At 55.2% G+C, this 20,569-nt stretch overlaps 1 protein-coding gene across 2 annotated transcripts in view; it reads right to left on the reverse strand.

The window, feature by feature from the left end:
• Positions 1 to 18,560, reverse strand: part of GLI2 (GLI family zinc finger 2) — a 180,481-nt gene extending 161,921 nt beyond the window's left edge. For both annotated transcript variants that reach the window (XM_044913258.1, XM_044913259.1), the window contains exon 1: positions 18,425 to 18,560. In XM_044913258.1, coding sequence (XP_044769193.1) covers positions 18,425 to 18,560 — 136 coding nt within the window. The remainder of the gene's footprint in view (positions 1 to 18,424) is intronic.
• Between the last annotated feature and the right edge of the window lie 2,009 nt (positions 18,561 to 20,569).

Here is a 20,569-nt window from a genome sequence, read left to right on the forward strand (position 1 = left end):
GGCCTATGGCCCCTACATGCTCCTCCCCAAGGACTGCTTAGGGAGGCAGATCTGTTTTCTTCTTAGAGGTTTCTTCTTGGATGGAAGGAAAAAAACAAAAAAACAAAAACAAATCCTGGATGCACCAAATGGCAACTCTCGGATCAGGCTCAGACCTGTCAGTCCCAGGGAAGGTGCCGTCAACCTCCACCACCATCTCAGGCTTAGAGAGGCACTGCCACCCCCCAGGGATGGATGCTGGGGCTCTCTGCAGTTTTCTGGCTCTTACTACCACCCTCTGCAAGGGGTTGGGCCCTAGGGCTCAAGCAGCTCTGACCTCTCGAGGGGTCACTTGAATCAAGGGCAGGATACCTGAGGAGGCACAGGGCAGGGGAGGAGCATGGGTTTGAACCCAGAACTCCATCAGATTCTAGTCCCCCCCTCCTTGTTCATGGTGACCCCGTGGGCAAGCTGGGAGACTCCTCTGGGCCTCGTGTATAACAGGGGGGCACGGAGGCTTTAGGAAGGTGCATCCATGGAGAAAGGGGAACACTTTTACACCATTGGTGGGAATGCAAGCTGGTGCAGTCACTCTGGAAATCAAAATGAAGGTTCCTCAAGAAGTTGAAAATAGAATTACCCTATGACCCAGCAACTGCACTGCTGGGCATTTACCCCAAAGATACAAATGTAGGGATCCGAAGGGGCACCTGCACCCCAATGTTTATAGCAGCGATGTCCAAAATACCCAAACTATGGAAAAGAGCCCAGATGTCCATTGACAGATGAATGGATAAAGAAGATACAGTTCATATATACAATAGAATACCACTCAGCCATCAAAAAAATGAAATCTTGCCATTTGCAATGACATGGATGGAACTAGAGGCTATTATGCTGAATGTAATAAGTCAATCAAAGAAAGACAATTATCATATGATTTCACTCATATGTGGAAATTAAGAAACGAAACAGAGGATCATAGGGGAAGGGAGGGAAAAATAAAACAAGACGAAACCATGGGCGCCTGGGTGGCTCAGTTGGTTAAGCGACTGCCTTCGGCTCAGGTCATGGTCCTGGAGTCCCGGGATCGAGTCCCGCATCAGGCTCCCTGCTCAGCGGGGAGTCTGTTTCTCCCTCTGACCCTCCCCCCTCTCGTGCTCTCTCTTTCTCATTCTCTCTCTCAAATAAATAAATAAAATCTTTAAAAAAAAAAAAAAACAAGACGAAACCAGAGAGGGAGACAAACCATAAGGGACTCTTAACTCTAGGACACAAACTGAGGGTTGCTGGAGGGGGGTGGGGTGGGGCGATGGGGTCACTGGGTGATGGGCATTAAGGAGGGCACGTGATATAATGAGCACTGGGTGTTATTACAACTGATGAATCACTGACCTCTACCTCTGAAACTAATAATACACTATAGTGTTAAATAACTGAATTTAAATAAAAAATCAAAATTAAAAATCTCATCATAAAAAAAAAAAAGGTGCATCCATGGTAGGTCCCATGGCACCCTGAATCTTGGGCCTTGTGGGGACACAGGTCCCTTAAGTTTCTGTCATATACAAGTGGGGGGCTGATGATGCTGTCCTCTTGGAGGCCGGGGCGGGGAGGGGGGGCTGTGGGTGTGGAGGGGGGTGAGAGGGAACCATTATGCATCCAGGAGTCCGATGACAGGCAGGCCATTGGATAAGTGGGTCTGAGTGTGAGACTCATGGGGCAGAGACAGCTAACAAGGTGGGACCCCACGGTGAAATGGAGGTGGCCTGTGGTGGAGGACAGACCCCTGGGACTCTGGGCCATGGGAGAAGGGAGGGGGCAGTTGACCACGCAAGGGAGAATGGTGTCCAAAAACCAGGGAAGGAGAGGACCGGGGGCGTGAGACTAAGCACTGGTGAGTTCATAAGAGGAGGCACGAAGACCACCCACTGGACAGAGCAGCATGGGGACTGAGCAACATGGGGACCGAGCAGCATGGAGACCTCACCAAGCCATCAGGATGAAGGGACAGGCACAGTCCTGAGGGGTGCGGCTTGTAGACAGAGAGCAGAGACAGCTCCATCAAGGAAGGGGAAGAGGGAAAATGCAGCCAGAGGGCAGGTGGGACCAAGGGGTGAGGGGGCTTCAGGGAGAGACCCCCGTGGAGGTGTTGGGGTGGCTTTATACCATGGCAATGTGGCTAAGCGGACACGTCATTGCCAAGAACTCCCTTCCTGGTGTGGTTCCAGGTTCGGGTTCACCACAGCTGAAATCCTCAAGGTCTGGAGGAAGGATGGGGTGAAGCATGGTCCTCTTTCAAGGCAAGGGGGACAGTCACAGTGTTTTAATTACACACCAAGCCATGATCTTTCTCCCTCATTCTTTCACAGTGCTGTCCACTCCATGAGCCAATGGTTCCCAAAGACAGAAGCCAGTATTTCCAAACGATGACACAAAATAATGCGAGCGTAAAAAAAAACAGCCATTCAAAGTGCAAGAGAGACCAGTGGATTTTTAACAAACAGAATACAGAAAGGCCTTTGATAGTGTTTGGGATTTCCTGTTGCAAGTAACTTTAAGAAACAACCCTGTGTCAAGTTTCCGCGTAGTATCAAAGGAGAATGTCTACAATCAGCTGAAAAGTCTTTTAAAACATCCCTCCCTTTTCTAAGTATGTTTTATGGGAGGCCAGATCCTCTCCGCATATTTCAAGCCAAACAACATATTACAACAGATATGCAAACGCAGAAGCAGATAGGAGGATCCAGCTGCCTTCCCTTAAGCCACACATGAAAGAGATTTACAAAAGCGCAATCCCATTCTTCTCCCTAACTTTCTTATTTTGGAGAATAGCTATTGTTGATAAAAATGAGGGGCTTACTGGTGTTATTTTTAAATGGATTAAAAATGAAAACATTTAAAAATGTTCTCACCTTAAATTTCTAGTAACGTAAACATTGATAGAGATAGTGCACATAAAGAGAAGTTCTCTGGGGTCCTCGGTAATTTTGAAGGGACTAGACAGTCTGGGAAGCCTCTCTGCAGGGCGGCAGGCGGGCCACCCTCAGCCTCTGCCCTGCATGGCCAATCTGTGGCTTGCCCAGCAAGGCGGGCAGAGCTGGCGGCTCCAGCCCCCATGGCTTGGACTCCCATGGAGCTCCTAGAGCAAGCATAGCTCCCGCAGAGGCTCCTTCCACTGCTCCCCCGTATCCCGTCCAGCGTGAGGTTGGGAGCTAGCAGAGGGAGACAAACGTATGCTCCGATTGTCCCCACCGGTTCCTGTTTGTCCACAGTCTCTCCCATGTCACACCCGGCCTTCCTTCCCACTGCAGACCCCACTGACCTACGCTGACTTTGGCCCAGCACCAGATGCAGAGGCTGCAGCCCTCGGGAGATTTCAGGGCTCCCCCAGCCAGATGTCCCAGCTGCATGTGGCCCATGTCACTCACAGTGGCTCTGCTCCCCTGTCCAGACTGGAACTGAGATGGCAGCGGGTGTCTAGGGGAACAGGTGTCAATGTTCCTGAAGGCACCGGCAGGAGCCGGCCCGGTAGGAGAGCAGAGGAGGGCATCCCAGGGAGAGGGAGAGCCGCACAAAGGCGCAGCCACCAAGGGCCGGCGTGTGCGAGGGGCACCATGTGACCCGAGAGGCAGGCGGGGGCCACGCATGCCCAGTGCTCGGACTCACACTCGGCCTATGGTGCCAGGGAGCCACCGCCCACCATGACGGTCCCCTCCACTGATGGGGAACGGGAACTGGGGCAGATGGTGGCGGCTGTCGGGTTTAACTGTCCCACCCCCAACTTTGGGCCACAGTGATTTGCGGCTCCCGTTATGAAGGGCCTCGGCTCCACAAAGGTAGAAGGCCCGATGGCGGAGATGCCTTCTCTCCCAGGCTTCACTCTGCTTTTTATGAGTAAACACTTCCCGATAAAGACTTACTGTCTGCAGAGACCCCTTTACACCCCAAAGGTAAGGGTTTAAGTGGCCTTATAACTGCCGTTACTTATCTTTACAATGGCCGGAGAGAGCCTGCTCGGTAACGAAGCTTTCATTCCACTGTATATATTTTTAGTGACTGGTTATAAATCAGGCTCACTCCTGGGGCTCGGGGTCTGGGGTCTCCTCCATTCCAGAAGGCCAGGCTAGGAGAACCGTCCCTGGTTCTCCGGACTTCGGGCACTGACAGTCCTCAAGAAGGCGGGACACGGGCTCTTATCTCTGGTGACACAGCTGGGGGGGGTCTTTGGGTCCCTCGGGCACGTTTCTGGCCCCTTCCCTAAGCAGCAGCCTCTTTCCCTTCCTCCTGTGCTCTTCCCCCATCAAACCTACTCTCTCAACACAGCATCTGATAAACTCATTCCCACGGAGGCACTCAGGTCTGACCACAGCCAAGCTGTTTGCCTCGGCCTTGGAAGTACCCCTTGTAGGACACTCACACCCAGAGAGGGACACAGAAAAGGATGCCTAAACCCCCAGAAAGTATGCCCTTTAAGCATCCACCACCTTGTCTCCACAGAGCAGATGCTCTTGCCCTCACGCCCTTCCCACTTCGGTGCACGCACACCCAACTTCTGGTCACTGTCACCGGTGACTAACTGCGGGTTTTCTCTGCTTCCAAAGCCCCCTTTGCCGGACAACCGAACAGGCCGGAAGCGCCAGAGCAGCCCTCAAGCAAGGGCTGACGGGTTGGTGGTGTGTAGACCTTGGCTCTCTTGCCTCTTGGGCAGGACGGATCACACGGGGTCCTGGAGTCTCCCCCTGGGGTGACAGTGCAGGAGTTCTTGGTAGTAGCTGGCTTGCTATGGTGCCTTCCCTCTCCTGCCTCCCCTCCGCCTGTCCCCTCCTTACCCCTCCAAATAGATCATGTGTGCCAGAATCCTCACTGTAGAGTCTAAGCATTGTAACTAGGATGCCCTGTGTGCAAGGAACCTCAAATCAGGGGCACAGTCTGAGGGCCAGGGAGGCTGGGGGTGACTCTCTGCTCAGGACGGGGTGGACCCGGGGGGCTGGCACAGCCTGGTGATCTGGTGAGGAGGACGCTGTCCTCAAGAGAGGCAAGGCGCCGTGGGAGCCAGGGTGAGGAGGGGGCACCTGAGGATGAAGGACCAGATGCATCCATGCACACAAGACCACGGACAAGGGAATGAGCCAGCACACTTGTGAAGGGGGGCCCATCTGCCCCAGGCAGCCACCCAGCCGAGAAGTTCTTGCAAAAGCAGGACCAAGAGTCTCAGTCTGACCCTGGGCTTGGTTCTCTCCCTCCCAAGACCCAACCCAGCTGAGCGGGTCAGGCTGTTCCGCGTGTGCCCCTCATGGGCCGGTTCTGGGATGGGGGAGCTCAAAGACGCGTGGGCCACGTCTCCCCGTGGTCCCCACTCCACCCCCACCTCCTCTGGGAAAAATGTTCAAAGGCCGCTCTTGCCCTCTCCACAGCCCCAAAGCAAGGAAGTTCCTAGAATCAGGGCAGAGGGAAACGCTGACTCTGTTTTTCGTTTCATTTTTTTTTTTTTTAAGATCCCAGAAGCTTCTGATTCCTCCTTGGGGATATATGCACAAAAACCATGTCTGACCACCCACGGCCCTGCCAGGACATTTGGTCAGCGTTAGTGACTCGCAGGCACCAAAGGGGAGAGGGGCAGAGCCTTCCATTCCGCGGCACGCCGAGCATACTTCCGAACACTCCCAGATGTCACACACGGACTGGTGGCAGCCTCCTCAGGACCTCCCAGTGCTCCCGGGGGGGTGGAGGCTGCCAAGGAACAGGGGGCCCATGTGTCTCTGAGTTCAGAGACCCCAACAGAACAAGGCCACTTGTTGCCACGCCTTCACTCAGGCCCGGCAATCTACGGCAAGAACAATGGCCACGGCTTTCGGCCTCCCCGACGGGACGCTCACCCTCATCGCTGTGCAAGAGTGGAGGACGGGACGCACAGACAGGTCCGGGGTGAGGAGAGCGCCCGGCTGGGCCAGACCTGAGTGGGACGGCCCAGGAGGGAACATTCCAGAAACAGGGAGAGAGAACAGAGACTGCATGTCAAGGATGGGGCCAGGGGAAAGGGGATCCCAACAGCCTGAAGGACTAGGAAGGGTGATGTCCCCAGGATGGGCTCCCCGACGGTCTCCCCGAGAGCTGGAAATGCCCCAGAGGTCCACTCTGGGGTGATGGCTCAGAAACAGAGAGAAGGGGTCCCCCAGGCTGGTACTGAGTCAGTCCTTCCAGAGGCCCCACAAGGATGGCCCTGTGGCGGGGCCTCTGCCTCAGTCCTGAGCTCAGCCCTACCAGGGAGGGTATGCCCGCCCCATGCGACAGACCAAGGAGCTGCCCCTGCAACCACGGTGCTCAGAGCCCAGCTGTCTCGCCCCACGGGCTCCACCCCAGTTGCACCTGTTGCATCCCGACTTCCCCACACAAGGATGGCAGGGAGGTGCCCTGCCCCGTGGCACAGAGATGACCAGGGCCAGCTCATCAGCTTCTCCTCCCCCAGCAAGTGGTTTCCACTCTATCTCCCCAGTATATCTGACAGAGGCAGTGGTTTTCACAACCCTGGGAAACACAGGCCAGCCCTGTCTCCCCGCCGGAGGACCCAGACGACATTCTTCGCAGCGTGGTCATTTCTCCGGGTACTTCCTGTCGCGGTTCCGGAAGAAATGGACTGTGTATTGCCTGCTCAGAGCTGCTGTGTGTGAGCGTGGGCCTGACACAGCTCACGTGGAGAAGAGTCTCCTTCCAGGTGACTCTAGCAAAAGTCCAGGGCCTCTAGTGGCTAGAACACTGCTCAGCACACGCGAAGCCCCAAAAAACATTCGTGTAAAGGTGGAAGAGAGGCAGGGTGGCAGAGAGGGAAGGAGGGAGGGAGGGAGAGACATCTGAAAAGCAGAGCAATCCCGCGGGAATCATCTGCATTTCATTAGTGGGGATGGAATGCTTCAAGTCACAGGATGCAAGTCAATCTAGCAGAAGAGTGAGTTTATTCCAGATGTCCCTCCCCTGCTCCAAGCCTTTTCCATGGCTCCCTACTGCCCACAGTCCAAATTCCCCAAGGCTCCCCACAGCCATTCAAAACTCCCTTTCCAACTGCATCTCTCCTCCTACCCCTTTGTGTGAAGCCTCCTCTCAGGCAGGTGCTCTGGTCCCTACCCTGCATCCCTTTCCACTGTTCATGTCCCCTTCTCAGGGCCCTCTCCTACATGTCTCTCCTTCTTTAGGAAACCCTCCTTAGTGGCACTACCTCTGGAACTTTCTGTCACTTCTCTAAGGCTCGCCCCTGGTACTTCTCAAAACACTTCATGTTCCCCCATAGGGAGTTCAAAAGGACAAGGAGGGAAGGGAGAGAGACCTGGGCACTCCAAATGCAACCCAGAGGGGGAGGCCCAGGGAAGGGAGGACCAGAGGAGTGCTCCCTGCTTCTGAAGAGCCAGAGTTCTGACTCCATTCACCGGCGAGTGTCTATGGGCACCCAGAGTCCCCACGGTGTCCCCCTCCTGCCAACTGGCTGAAGTGAGGGGGACATTTTTATTTGGCCTACCCAGCATCACATGGGGTCCATTCTCCCATGCATGGTCCCTACTGGTCAGGGAGGCGGACCCTCCCCATACCAGCAGGTGTCCATAAGAGCACATGGCCTGGTCACAGGGACTGGCTCACAGGGTACAAGGGATCCAAGGCAGGGCAATGAGAAGAGGCCCTGGACTTTCGCTAGAGTCACCTGGAAGGAGACCTGCCCCATGAGAGCTCAGGGTGCCAGGCCCACATTCCCCCACAGCAGCTCTCGCCATCCGGTGAGGAGAGGCTGCCTGCGTGCCAACTGAGGAGCAAGCTGACCAAGAGCATGGCGAGAAGGAGACCGTGTCCCAAAGGCATCACTGGAATCTCGAATTCAGCGGGTTATGGCTGCCCAGTTAGGGAGGCCATGAGATCCACGTAGTTTCGGAAGGTCTGAGTGGGTTTCTGTCCCTTGCAATTGAGCATCCTGACGCGGTTTCCATCAGAGAAGAGCCATCCTTTCTGGCCAACCAAGGTACAGCTGTCTTCCCAGAGCCTCACACATCACAAATGTCCCTCTTGGGGCTGAGCATTAAGTGTGGCTGCCTGCCCAACCTCCAAGGCCTCTGGATGAGAGCCGAGCCGACCTGAGGGTGGGCAGAAGCTTGGGGAGAGGAAAAGGGGCCCCCAGAGCCATGGGTTGGGACTTGCTGAGGACAGGGTGAGGCCATGGGGTCGAGGGAGAGAGGACAGTGGAGGGAAGGAGCAAACTGGGGCCTCTGGGCCGGGACAGAGAAGGTGGGAGGGTGCATCAGACAACCACACCCCTCATGGTGCCAACCCTGGGCAGCTACGCCACTTCCCAGGAGCCACAACCTGCCTGGCACCCCCCTTCTGCCGACACTGCTCTGAAAAGGGCCTGGATCCTCCCTCAGGGGCTGGGGACACCACTGATTGTCTAGGGCCCACCCAACCCGGGTGCCCGCCCCAGGGCTGGTAGAGCTTCCTGGCTTGGGTGTCCCTGATCTGCTTCTTACCAGACCTGTCACCTGCTCACTGTGTGGCCTTAGCTAACCATTCCCTCGTTGGGCCTCAGTGGGCCACATGGCCCCTTGAAGCTCTTCCTTCTCAGAAGCACAGAAAAATCTGGCCCTCTTCAGCTGAGGGGCATCACCGAGCCCTGAGCCCTAGCCCTTCCCAGCAAAGCATCTGACTTCCAGTGGTACAGGGACCTGGAGTAGCAGGTGGGGCTGGTGGGGCACCCTGGCTTGCGGGCTAGCCATCTCTCGCGGCCCCGTCTGACCCCGGCAGCCCCTGCTGTGGCTGGGCCCACAATGCCTGCCACAATTAATTATTCAGAGTCCGAGGGAGGACGGGATCTGGTGATAAAGGACTGGAAGTTAGCTGGAGGCTTGTGCTCTTTCTAAAGTGATTTACTCCGCTCCCTCCAAACTCACACCCTTAATGTAATTATTTACTTTGTCATTAGACACCCTCCTTCCACTCCAATTATTTTTAGAGTTTCTGGAGCCTATAGAATTGGCTGGGGAGGCTGCTCATTGGCCGGGGAACCAGGTCGTCCCCTGAGGGACAGTGCGGCTCATGCAGCCTGGGGACTCACGCTGGAGTTGCAGGCCTCGGCCAGGACAGCCCCTCGTCCTAACTTCCTCCCTCCCCTCTTCCCTTCCTCCATTCCTTCCCCCTTCCTTCCTCCCTCCCTCTTTCCTTTTTAAAATGGAGATATAATTCACATACCATAAAATTCACCCTTCGAAAGTATACAATTCAGTAGTTTTTACTATATTTGCAGGGTTGTGCAACCATCACCACAATCTAATTCCAGAACATTTCATCACCCGAAAAGGAACTCCACATCCATTAGCAGTCACTCCCCATTCCCTCCTCCCCTCTACTTCCACCTCTATAGATTTGCCTGTTTGGGACAGTTCACATAAACGGAGTCCTATGATATGCGGCCCTCTGCGTCTGCCTGCTGTCACGGAGCATAATGTCATCGAGGTTCATACATGTTGAAGCACAATTCAGTACTGCGTTCCTTTTTATGGCTGAAAAATACTCCATATGTGAATATCCTGAATTTTGTTCATCCATTAGCCAGCTAATGGACTTCCGGGTTATTTCCGTTCAGGGGCTATTCTGAATCGCGTCACTCTGAACATGTGTATACAGGTTTTGGTGCGGGCTATGTTTCTAGTTCTCTTGGGTCCATCCCTAAGTGTGGATCGCTGTCTTCCTCTCTTCCTCCTCTTCTCCATCCCATCCAGGGCCTGGAGCTGGGGAAGCTAGGGCCTGGCACTGGCTTCTGCGAGGGCAGGAGTTCATTCGGAGGCACTGTTTGGCCTCCTAGCCCATCAATGTGGACTTAAAGAGGCTCCAACAGAGCCACAGGACCTCAGCCTGTGTGGTCGAGTGGCCACGCATCCACGCAGGAGCCCCAGACACTCCCGGGCCTCACTCCCGAGCAGTCCTTCCCTGGTCCCACTGGTGCCAGATGCCACTGTCCATCCCTGCCATGCCTGGCCGCCAGACCCAAGGACCCCTCCCTGGGGGGGACTCCTTGTGTCTGGTCTCTCCGCCCAAGACCTCTCTCACTGCAGGTAGCCCTTTCGAGTGGACACTGAGAATCTGACGTGGCAGGGGTCTGCCTTAAACCTCTGTGACTGGTTCCCTGAGGCCTGGGGGCGAGGGGAGAGTCTAGATACCCCACCGGCCACTGAGGCAGGAGCCCCTCTCAGGCCCACCCTAGAACTACATTGGCCAAATGCTGCCTCCCAAGCCCCTGCACTCCCACTGGGCCATTCTGCTGCCCCTCCTGCCCACCCTTGCCTCTTTTCACCTGGTGAAACCCTGCACATCCTTCAATGCCCAGGTCCGATGCTGCCTCCCCATGAAGCTTCCTGGGCAGGATCTGTCACCATCTCCCGAGTGTCCCCATAGTGCTCTGTTCTCTGTCCCCCGATGCCTTCAACTGGGAGCTCCTGAAGGGCAGAAACAGGGTTTCCACATCACCCCATCTCGGACTGGTGTCCCGGAACCATCTGTAGGATGCACTCACAAGCTCAGGGAACCCAGAGGCACCCAGGTCACCTCTGGAAGGCCAAGGGTCTCCTTCCTCTTTCGGGAGCCCTGCTTCCACCCCAAACACCAGGCCTGACTTCATTATCTTCAAAATGTTCCCAAGATCAGAGGCGGTAAGACCTGGCCACAAACATAAAATAAATTATCTCCCCACACCAATGATAAATGGTTCTATTAGCAAACCAGATTGTTAAACTCCGATATAACAGAAAGCAGGAAACTGGGGCCCATCCATTCTCCCTCCGGCGCACACTGAGTTGTAAATAGGTTATTTTGTGTGTAAATAACACATTAAAACACAGCATTAGCTGTGTCTTTTGATAGAGAGGAAATTGTTACAAATAAATAATTCCGGACAGGAATGTAAAATAAGCCAGATTTAATAGTGCATGCCTGGTGCAGCCGTGTTAAACATGACTAAAATGATAAACCCCAGAATATACTAATAGTAAACTATGCACTGACATCAAAGTAATGAGACTGTATTTTTTTTACCAAGCTTTAGAAATGCTAAAATTAGTTTTGACAGAACCAAACGTCAGAAAAATGTTTCCAACATAAACACCATCAATTTGGGAAGCTGGGGTTTGGGACAGGATGGGGGCAGGGCCGGGAGCAGCTGTGTCCCATGCCATGGGCAATTCCTGCCCAATCGGTTTCCGGTCCCAGGGGTGTCACCGGATGACCCTTGGTGCCTCAGGTCTCTGGACCTTGGCGTCCACATCTGTAAAATGAACAGATTTGAACTAGATGATCTCTCAGGCTTCTCCCGGTTCTGTAACTCTGCAACAGTTAAACATGCACAACGAACCACAAGACGCGAGACCATGTCTGCCAAGACCATGTCTTGCCCAGAAGGGGAAGGGGAGGAAATGAGCCTGAGCCACGAGGACAGCCCTCAGGGGCTTCTATTCCCTGTGGGCAGAGCTCACCAGCTCACATGAGCCAGCCAGAAACACACAACGCAGATCTGAAGTGGAAATGTGTGTGCTCCGGCCTGTATAACCAGCAGGGAGAGGCCAGGTGGGCCAGCGGAAGGCTCCCAGAGCACAGACCCGGGGCTGGGCCTTGAACGCTGAGCCGAGGTGGGGCGGGGGCTGCTGTGTTGGGGCCAGTGGGGCATCTGCTCCGATTTGGATGGCAGCTGGTTTGTTTGTTTGTCTGTTTGTTTGATTTCTTTATTTTCAGAGAGGGAGAGAAAGAATCACCAACAGACTCCCCGCTGAGCACGGAGCCCGATGCCGGGCTCGATCTCCTGACCCCGGGCTTGATCTCCCGACCCCGAGATCCCGACCTGAGCCAAAACCAAGAGTCGGATGCTCAACCAACTGAGCCACCCAGGCGCCCCTGGATGGCAGCTATTTTGAGTGACGTTCAGAGAGACCTTTAGAGCATGAGGTCTCAGGGTGGCATGAGACCACAAAACGCAAGAGGAACGGGCATTCAGATTCATGTCGCTAACATTTACTTCGTCACTACAGAGACCCTCCGATGGCCACTCTCTAAACACTCGCCCATTTCAGCTCCCCAGAGCCAGGTGTAGTGCCCATGACCATCTCCACTCTACGCACTTGAGAAAAGTGAGCTGTCTTATCCAGAGCACACAGCTAACAGTGGGCAGCTGGGAATAGCCCAGGTCCTTCCTACCATATTCCCTGTGGACCGCAAGGAGTCTCCAACCCTCACCTCGGCCCCACGTGCCCCGAGCCTCCAGCACAGCCCTGGCACTTGAGACCTCACCGGCCAGGGCGTCGTTAAGTCATTCAGAGCCCCCCACCCCACCCCAGAAAACACCCCGGTGGTCGCACTGCATCCCGCTTCCTGGGTGCGCGGAGCTGTCGGGGAGGACTGAGCTCTGCTCTTGGATAAAGTCTGATGGCAACTGGCTGTTCCATGTGGCCGGGCCATTAAAACAAACTCAGTAGCAGCGACAACAGCCATCCTGAAAAGCACTTAAATAAGAATAATTGCCCACTTAGTCACACCTGAGTGCATCCTCGAGCTCAGGGCGAAAGTGTGCGGCCCAAGCAGAGCCGTTCGGGTAGGCCGGGGAGGCTGGTCCGCTTGGCAAGCTGCAGAGGGCCTCAGGAAGGGAGCCGGGGCCCGATTGACCCTGGCCCTTAGGAACCTCAGGGGTAGCAGGCCACACCAGCCCACTGGCATGACAGTGTCAGACTCCCCTCCCTGCCCAATCATTTACCGGGTGTCTGCCTTGCTGGGGGTGAACAATGCCCTGCCCAGAGGGCATCCTAAGGGGATGGCCCAGAGACAGAGGGAGGGCAAAGACACCAGGGACTCAGAGGCATTTATCAGTGACAGGGCACGGTAAGGTCCAGGGGACTTGGGTACATCTCCTCACCCTGGCACCTCAGCGAGAATGCTCACCACCTGACTCGTTTACAGAGCCTGGTATTTATGCAGTATTCCAGACTGACAGGGATGCCTCACCACTGTGCAAAAATGTGCCTGGAAGAGACTTTCGAGGGAGCCAGCAGGGCCAGCAGACAAGATGACAGGGTGGCCAGGGCAGTGGGGGGCACAGAAGCCCCCTGAAGCAAGGAGCCAAGTGCCAAGAGTCACCCAGTACTCAAGCGTGGTGGACAAGCAGGTCACCGCTCAGCCAGTACAGACCAGCTGCACCCAGTTAGCGCGCCCCCTCCAGGGATGCAGTCCCTGCCTCGGACCAGCTGCAACCCGTGTAAACATACCCACGCCCAGGCCCCGGCTGGGGGAGATTCCATTCCAGCAGGTCTGGAATGGCCTGGGGATCTGCATTTATAACAGCTGTCTCATGGGCTGCTTTGGCAACCTCTGGTCTGATCCCACCTTCTAGCGTACAGGGGGAAGGCTGAGTGAGCAAGGCCAGGGACCCACTCAGGTCACCTACCCAGGACAGCCTGTGGTAGTGAAGCAAAGCAGGACAGCAACTCAGGCCCGCTCTCCAGCCCAGGGCTCCCTCCACCACTCTCGAGGAGGAAGACCGCAGAAATCTGGTCTTCCTACCCCTGTCCAGCCTCAACAAGTCAACCAGCAAGAGTCACCAGTGAAGGGAAGACTTTCTAAGTCAGGCAGAGCCTCCAGGGCCTGGAAAAGGAAAACTAGCAATAGTTCATAAAGCAGAGACTTAACCTGGGCCTCACACTGAGCTAACTTAGGGCCTGCCACTTTACATTGCCGACTCAAGTAATTCTCACGACCCTGTGAGGTAGGGATCATTACTGTGTCCATTTTGCAGATGTGGAAACGGAGGCTCGGACGTGCCCAAGGTCAGCAGAGTGGGGCCTTACCCCGGTGGTGTGGCTCCAGAGTCTGAGCTGTTTCCTACTGCTTCTCTGGACCGCCTGGGAGAAGAGCGGCAGCGGGGACAGCCACCCCCCGTGAGGTGCCCTGTGCCACGCCGGCCTGAGCACATGCTATCTCCCGTAATTGTCCCCTAGCAGCTCCGCATGTGATTCCCACTTTATGTATGGCAAGTCGCGCCCTGCCTCATGCAGCTAGAACGCGGAGGGCCCAACACTTACGAGGGCATCAGAATCCCCGCAACTTGCTGGGCCCCACTCCCGGAAGGAGTGCTCCTGGAGGCCTTGGGGTGGCGGGGCCCAACTCCTAGGGATGCTGCTTGCAGCTGCTGGTGGGGGACCAGACCGGGAGGACCCGGGCCCAGCACATAGTGGGCGCTCCACAACAGTAAGGTGGTACCACTGTGAGCGCCTCACAGAGTTTCTAAAGCCTGTCTGGCGCTCTGACCTCAAGGACTTAGCAAAGCTCTCAGACCAAGACTTGGTTCCAAGTTTTATGGCTCCAGATTTTCCGATCGTCCCAGCCCCGGAGGCCTGAAGGAGCTGGGTCCCTGGTGCTCAGCTGAGGCACACAGACAGGTTCAGAAATAGTTTTGGAAAGAAAACCCACTGTTGCGGAGGAAAATACGACAGCATTTGGGCAGTTTCAGTGAAAAGCAATGAAAAACATCTGAATCAAATTGCCTTTAAAATTACGCCATTTCAAAAATTAAAGGGGAAAAAAAGCTCTGGGCCAAAATGTGTTTTTAAAAGATTTATGGCCTCCCAAGTGTTAGCACCACAGCTCCAGAGGCTGGGAAGGGACCCACCGGCCTGGGCCTCTGGAGTCTCCTCCCGCCAGACAGGTGATTCACTGAACCTGCGCTAGTCTGACCACAGTGCTGCTTCGCCCTCAGCCACCGCCCTGCTCTGCTGTGCACACACGGTCTCCGAGAGGTAGCGACTCCGAGGGGAAACGCCCAGCCCCCAGCAGGTCCAGCCTCTGACACCTAAGGGAGGTCAAGCAACAGGGGCCAGACAGGCCAGGTGACTTTTCAGGTCCCTCTGCAGGTAAGTCATGGCCCCAGGTCTCAAAGAACTGGCCATCTGGAAGAGAGAAGGTGCTGTCAGCCTGTTGGACAGACGAGTGACTTGCTATGCCTGGTGCAGAGACTGGACAGTTACCATCGAGTATCAGTGGGCTGGCCTTTAAGGCCCAAATCACCCACCAACAGTCTAAAATCACCATCTAAAAGCAAATACCAAAAAAAGACGCTCACCATGTGACGGGGAAGAGATGGAGCCTCAGACCCCGTTCTCCGTCAAAGCAGTGGGTGACCTTGGGCAAGTCCCTTCCCTACCTCGTCTCAATCTCATTTACAAAATGGAGAGGCTCGGAGCACTCATGAAATAGATGTGCCTGCCACCCCAGCCTCCTACCCAGTAGCTCCTTGGGCTGGGAGATGTTCGACAACAGGCTCTGGCAGAAGACGGCAGGAGAGGACGGCCCGGATTTGTAGTGTTTGCCAATTTTCCTGCCTTAACTAATCCCACTGTGGCCAACTTCTAGTTACCAACACAAGGTCAAGGGCAGCAGAATTGGAAGATGTCTACACTCCACTCACACAAGTTAGCAGGGGCTGGCTCCAGCACATCCCTGCTCTCAGAGAAGTTACATTCTAATAGAGAGTTCTAGAAGGCTGAAGGTCCTTAAGAACCAAAGGGATGAGCTTCCTGGATGCATCATCCATCACCCTGAGTCCCACCTAGGCGACCACTGCTAATGGTACTTCCAGGTGACAGAGGTAAGATATGATTTGTATCCTGCTTTTTTCACTTACTATTAGAACATAGGCACATCCCCACTGCCACATTATTATAAAGTCTTGATAAACATTTTCAGTGGCTACATAATGTTCTATTCAACAAATGTTCCATAGTTTGATTAATCAATCGCTTCTCCTGGAACCACAAGCTTAGTGTTTGTGGCTTATCACACATCGGTCCAGAGGATGGCTGACCTTGTCTGAGGACGTTGGGAGCACTGTGGTGAGCAACCAGCAGCAATGACAAAGGGACCAGATCTTACAAACTGGCAGGGCTGCAAGGTGTCCAGATGTGTGTGTGGTAGGGGGACTATATTCCAGGCCACCTTCTGACCCCTTGATCCAATCCTCTCGCCCCACCCTCCCGTTCCAGGGGCTTCAATCCCACCACTGGGATTGTATGGCTTTGGTTCTAAGAATGAGCATACCTCTTTAGGCAGAAAGATTTCATTTCCTCATGATCTTCCTACTGTGAAAAACTAGCAATAGCCTAAGTGTTCAATGACAGAAGATTGTCACGAGATCATGAAGACTTTGGATGACATCTGGGAAAACAGGGCCCAGAATGGAAAAAGGCACAGCCCTGGGGATGTGGCTGCAATTAGGACCCAGGCCAGCCCCCTGGGCTGCACCGCTGGGCCTCCCGCACCCCATCCATGGAACACAGTGTCATGGTCCACCAGCACCAGCGCCCCCACTCCAAGATACCCCCGGCCTTGCCCCATGCAAGAGCAGCTACTCCTACCCGACTCCTGGAGGGCCTTTCCCCATAAGCTGTGCAGACAACCAGGGGCGGTGGGGGGAGGTGGTGGTGGTGAGGAGGAGGCTCCCCCATACCAGTTGTGCCTGATTCCAGACTCATTCCAAAGACGGGTCACATCCACCCTCTGCTGGAACCGCATCGGCCAAGTGCTCCTCTGGGGTCAGGGAATGAGGGGACGGGGGCCTGCAGGGGTGGGCAGGGTCAACATCCTAGGGTGAGGGTGCGGGTGGGGTAGAGCAGGGTTGGAAGCCTCCGTGGAGCTACTGCACCCCAAGCTAGAAGCCTGCTGCCTGTTTCCGCAGATCGAGATCCCCTCCAGCATCAGCTATTACTGCACATTGGTGACAATCAGGTCTGACGCTAGAGGGGCTTCCCCCAATTACAGCCTAATCGCTGTCTAATTACTGCCTAGGTCTGTTCTCTGCTACTGCGGCATGGCAGTAAATCTCACCGCGTAGAAGTTCATGATCCACTCATGGCTCGGGAGAGGCTGACCCCGGCCGAGGCAGGGAGAGCAGAGGGCCCAGGTGCAGGCCAGAGAGGCACGGAGGCCCAGGCTTGCCCGAGCTCCCTCAGGCCACAGAGCCCCATGTGTCTGTCCATCAGGCAGAGACGGACAGCTTGAGCAGCCTCCACAGGGCAGGGTTAGCCCTGGAGAAGGAACAGATCAACATGCAGACATAGCCAGGCCCAGGACGAGCCAGCCCTGGGACCAGGCCGCGGGGCTTCCCAGCCATCTCCAGACTCCCACTGTCAGCCTTCCCTCCCCGCTCCTCCCTGCCCTCCCCTGTGTGGGGAGTCCACCCTGGGCTTCAGCTCCTGCCTCCACCCCAGCTGGTCACACAGGGAGGGCCTGGAGAGCTCATCTCCAAGAGGGACAGGGGTCGAGGGGCATCACCCAGGTAGGGAGGGCCAAACGCCCGCCTCCCCATGGGAGCAAGAAGGTTGGTCTCGGATCTCCCTCTCCCGCCTTGGGCCACACGGCCCTGATACTGACCTCCAACTGGGAATCATGGGCTGGGGGAATAAAAGTAAATGTAGTAACAACAACCCAGAAGTCCTCCTGGTCACTCTTGGAAACACCAACTCCCTCCTCCCCCTCCGAGGCTCTGCCCGATTCCCTGGGCTCCAGTCCCCAGCTGCGCCCGGTCTGCCAGCCGGCCGTGGGCCAAGAGCGTCAGCATCACCTGAGTTCTGGTGGGAAAGGCAGTAACTCAGCCGCGCCCACCCGCCTTGCTAAACGGGGCTCCGCACTTCAGCAAGCCCGGCTGCGTGTGTGAGCGCATCCAAGTGTGAGAGGCCCCGCCCATGGTTGCACACCCGGCCCCCGCGAGGGCGAGTCTGCCCCGCTGCTCTCCGAGCTGTGCCTGAGCGGCGGGAGCAACAGGCCATGACTAAATGCACTTGAATAAAAAGGGAAAGAAAAGAAATCTAAGGCTCTCCACTCCTCAGAGACAGAAATAGTCCTGTGGCCTCCAGATGGACTGCGCGCACACAAGGGGAGGTCTCGCCTTCCCGCCAAACTTTCCCGACGGGATGCTGGCACGGACCAGTGGAAACCAGAGACTATTTCTCTTCGGGGCAGTAAATGAGAGGCTGTGGCTCGTGTAGTCCTTCTGTTATAATTAAGTTGGCCAGAAATTCACCTAAGGATACTAAATTCCGTACCTGACCCTCTAATTACAGCCAGAAGGGATCAGGAGACAATTACTTTCCAAAATAGTCCTTGGCGGGCCAGAGGCCAGGAGCCGTGTCTCTGGCACATCTCGAACGTGCCAAGCGAACGCACCCAGGGCCGCCTGGCAGATTGAGGGCGGCCAGACCCCCTGAGAAACCTGCCGGCAAACATCACGGGGCCTGGGATCCCCGGGAGTGCGGGGGGACACCCTCCTCTTCGCCCCCCATAAACCCAGCATGCCTGCCTGATGACATCGGCCACCAGTCTAATTAAATCCTAACGGGCTAATGAAAAACACCCCTGCTGCCCACCAAGCGTGCAGAACACAAAGTACCTCCGTGGGCAGCTACCGCCGTGGCCACCGCAAGAGCCGAGGCCTTCCTGCCCGGGTCGGGGAAAGCAGTACCCTCCAGGCTCCCACTTTTGGCGTCTTTCTTTTCCGTGGTAGTGACTGAGGCCGACGTCTCCATCTTAGCCGCTCATAGTCCTGGGTGACAGCCCTGGAGGAAAAGACAAAGACGCTCACCAACACGGACTGCCCCCAGACCCAGCCGGGATCCGCCGACCCAGATTCCCGGCCGCCACGGAAGCAGCCAACTTAATACTCTCCTAATTGGGAAGGAGGGTTTAATTAATTTTGAGAATTATTAGTTCTGAGATTCATCTGGTCTTGGGAACGACCTCACGGACACCAGCCGAGCGCGGTCGTTGCCCCTTACCCCAGATTTTTAAAATCTGAGCCCCAAGTTCCTACTGCCCGTAGTGGGGAGGAGCAAGGACCACTTTCAAGAAATGAAGTCCGAAGTACCAGCCTCCAACTCGGGACCACAGGAAAATAAAGATAAATAGAGTAACAAGGACTTAGTGGTCCTCAAAGGAAAGCCCTCGTTTTCCTGTTCCTTCCCTACTCACCAGGATCAACCTCTCATTTATTCGTGCGTGTGTGCATTCATTCACTCATTCATTCATTCAACAGATTTTCATCATTTACTCACTGGTGCAAACTCAGTCAACACATTTCTAAGCCCCTAGTTTGTATCAGGCATTCCGCTTGGTGCTGAAGGTACAGTCCACAGAGTTTACGTTCTACTTGGGAAAGGATCACATAGAAGAGTGGGAGAAATAAATGTGTATTTAGTTTCAGTTAGCGAGAAGTAGCATAAAAAGAGAAAACCAAGTGGTAGGACAGAGTGGGGCGGGAGGGGCTGAGGGGCCGCTGCCTTGCCTCTCTGAGGATGGAATGGGCGCCACATGAAGCTCGGAGGGAGCCCGGCATGAGCCACGGACCTGGGTGGGCGGAGGCTGGCTCGTTTGAAGAACAGCAAGGTTAGTACAGGCCCCGGAGGGCTCTAAGCGGAGGAGGGACATGACAGGTCTCATAGTGTATCGGGGTCACTCTGCTGTTGTATGAGAGCTGATCTGGGGGGGAAGGGGGCACTACCCGAATGACCCAGGGAGACATGATGGTCTGGGTTAAGGGGGTGGTGGTGGAATGCAGAGATCACAGAACTTCTAGGGCTTGGATGTGGGGTGTGGTAGAAAGAGGGGGAGCACTGGGGGATGCAGGGCACAGGTCATGCTCCGCCTGCAGCTGAGTGCTGGGTCACAAGGGAGCCTCTCACCAATACGCCTCATGCCTCACAGATGCTGCTAATAACCGGCTATTTGTATCAAGTTACAGAACAGAAATGGGAAAGCCAATCTTCTTAAAAGAAGAGTCGTACTGTCAAAGATGGCTCCTACTTTTGGCTGAGGACCCGGATGAATGACCGGTGGTGCCGTTGGCTGAGATGGAGCCCAGCGGGTGAGCAGCAGGTTTGGGCAGAAATCAGGAACTCAGTCCGGGCCATGTTAAGTCTGAAATGCTTATTAAGCCACGCAGAGACTGTTGGAAATGTAAGTTCAGAGCTCAGGGGAGAGGTAGAGGCTGGAGACAGGAATATGGCGGCCACTGGGCAAGATCTCCAAAGGAGGGGGTGGAAGAGAAGAAGAAGAGAAAGTTCCAAATCTGAGACAGGGGCGTGCCAACATTTCCAGGAAAGAAAGAAGAAACCAGCCAAGGAGAGTAAGCAGGGATGGCCAGTGGGGGAAAGAGAAGGAAAAAACCACCAGGAGAGTGTTGGGGTGCCAGAAGCCAAGGCAGGAGTGAAATGCCTTGAAGAGGGGGAACAATCAGCTCCTTCCCAAGCTACTGAGAGCTGGAGATGGTGAGGCCTGAGGGCTGACCAGCTTCAGTCACATGTGGTGATCAGGGCCCGGGTGGGGGGTCAGGGGACGAGTGGAAGTAGGAGAAACAGAGGCACAAACAATTTAGTCGGGGAATCTGACTAATTTACAAGTTCCATAGAAGCAAAAAATGACAGGACAACTGGAGAGTCCAGAGGTCCTCCGTGGTTGCTGTGTCAGAAAGGAGGTGGGCCAGTTTGCAGGCCCGCGAGAAGGGAATGTTCTGGTAGGGAGCCCACAGGTCACAGCAGGG

This window comes from Neomonachus schauinslandi, chromosome 3 (assembly GCF_002201575.2).
Source record: "Neomonachus schauinslandi chromosome 3, ASM220157v2, whole genome shotgun sequence".
NCBI classification, from domain to species: domain Eukaryota; kingdom Metazoa; phylum Chordata; class Mammalia; order Carnivora; family Phocidae; genus Neomonachus; species Neomonachus schauinslandi.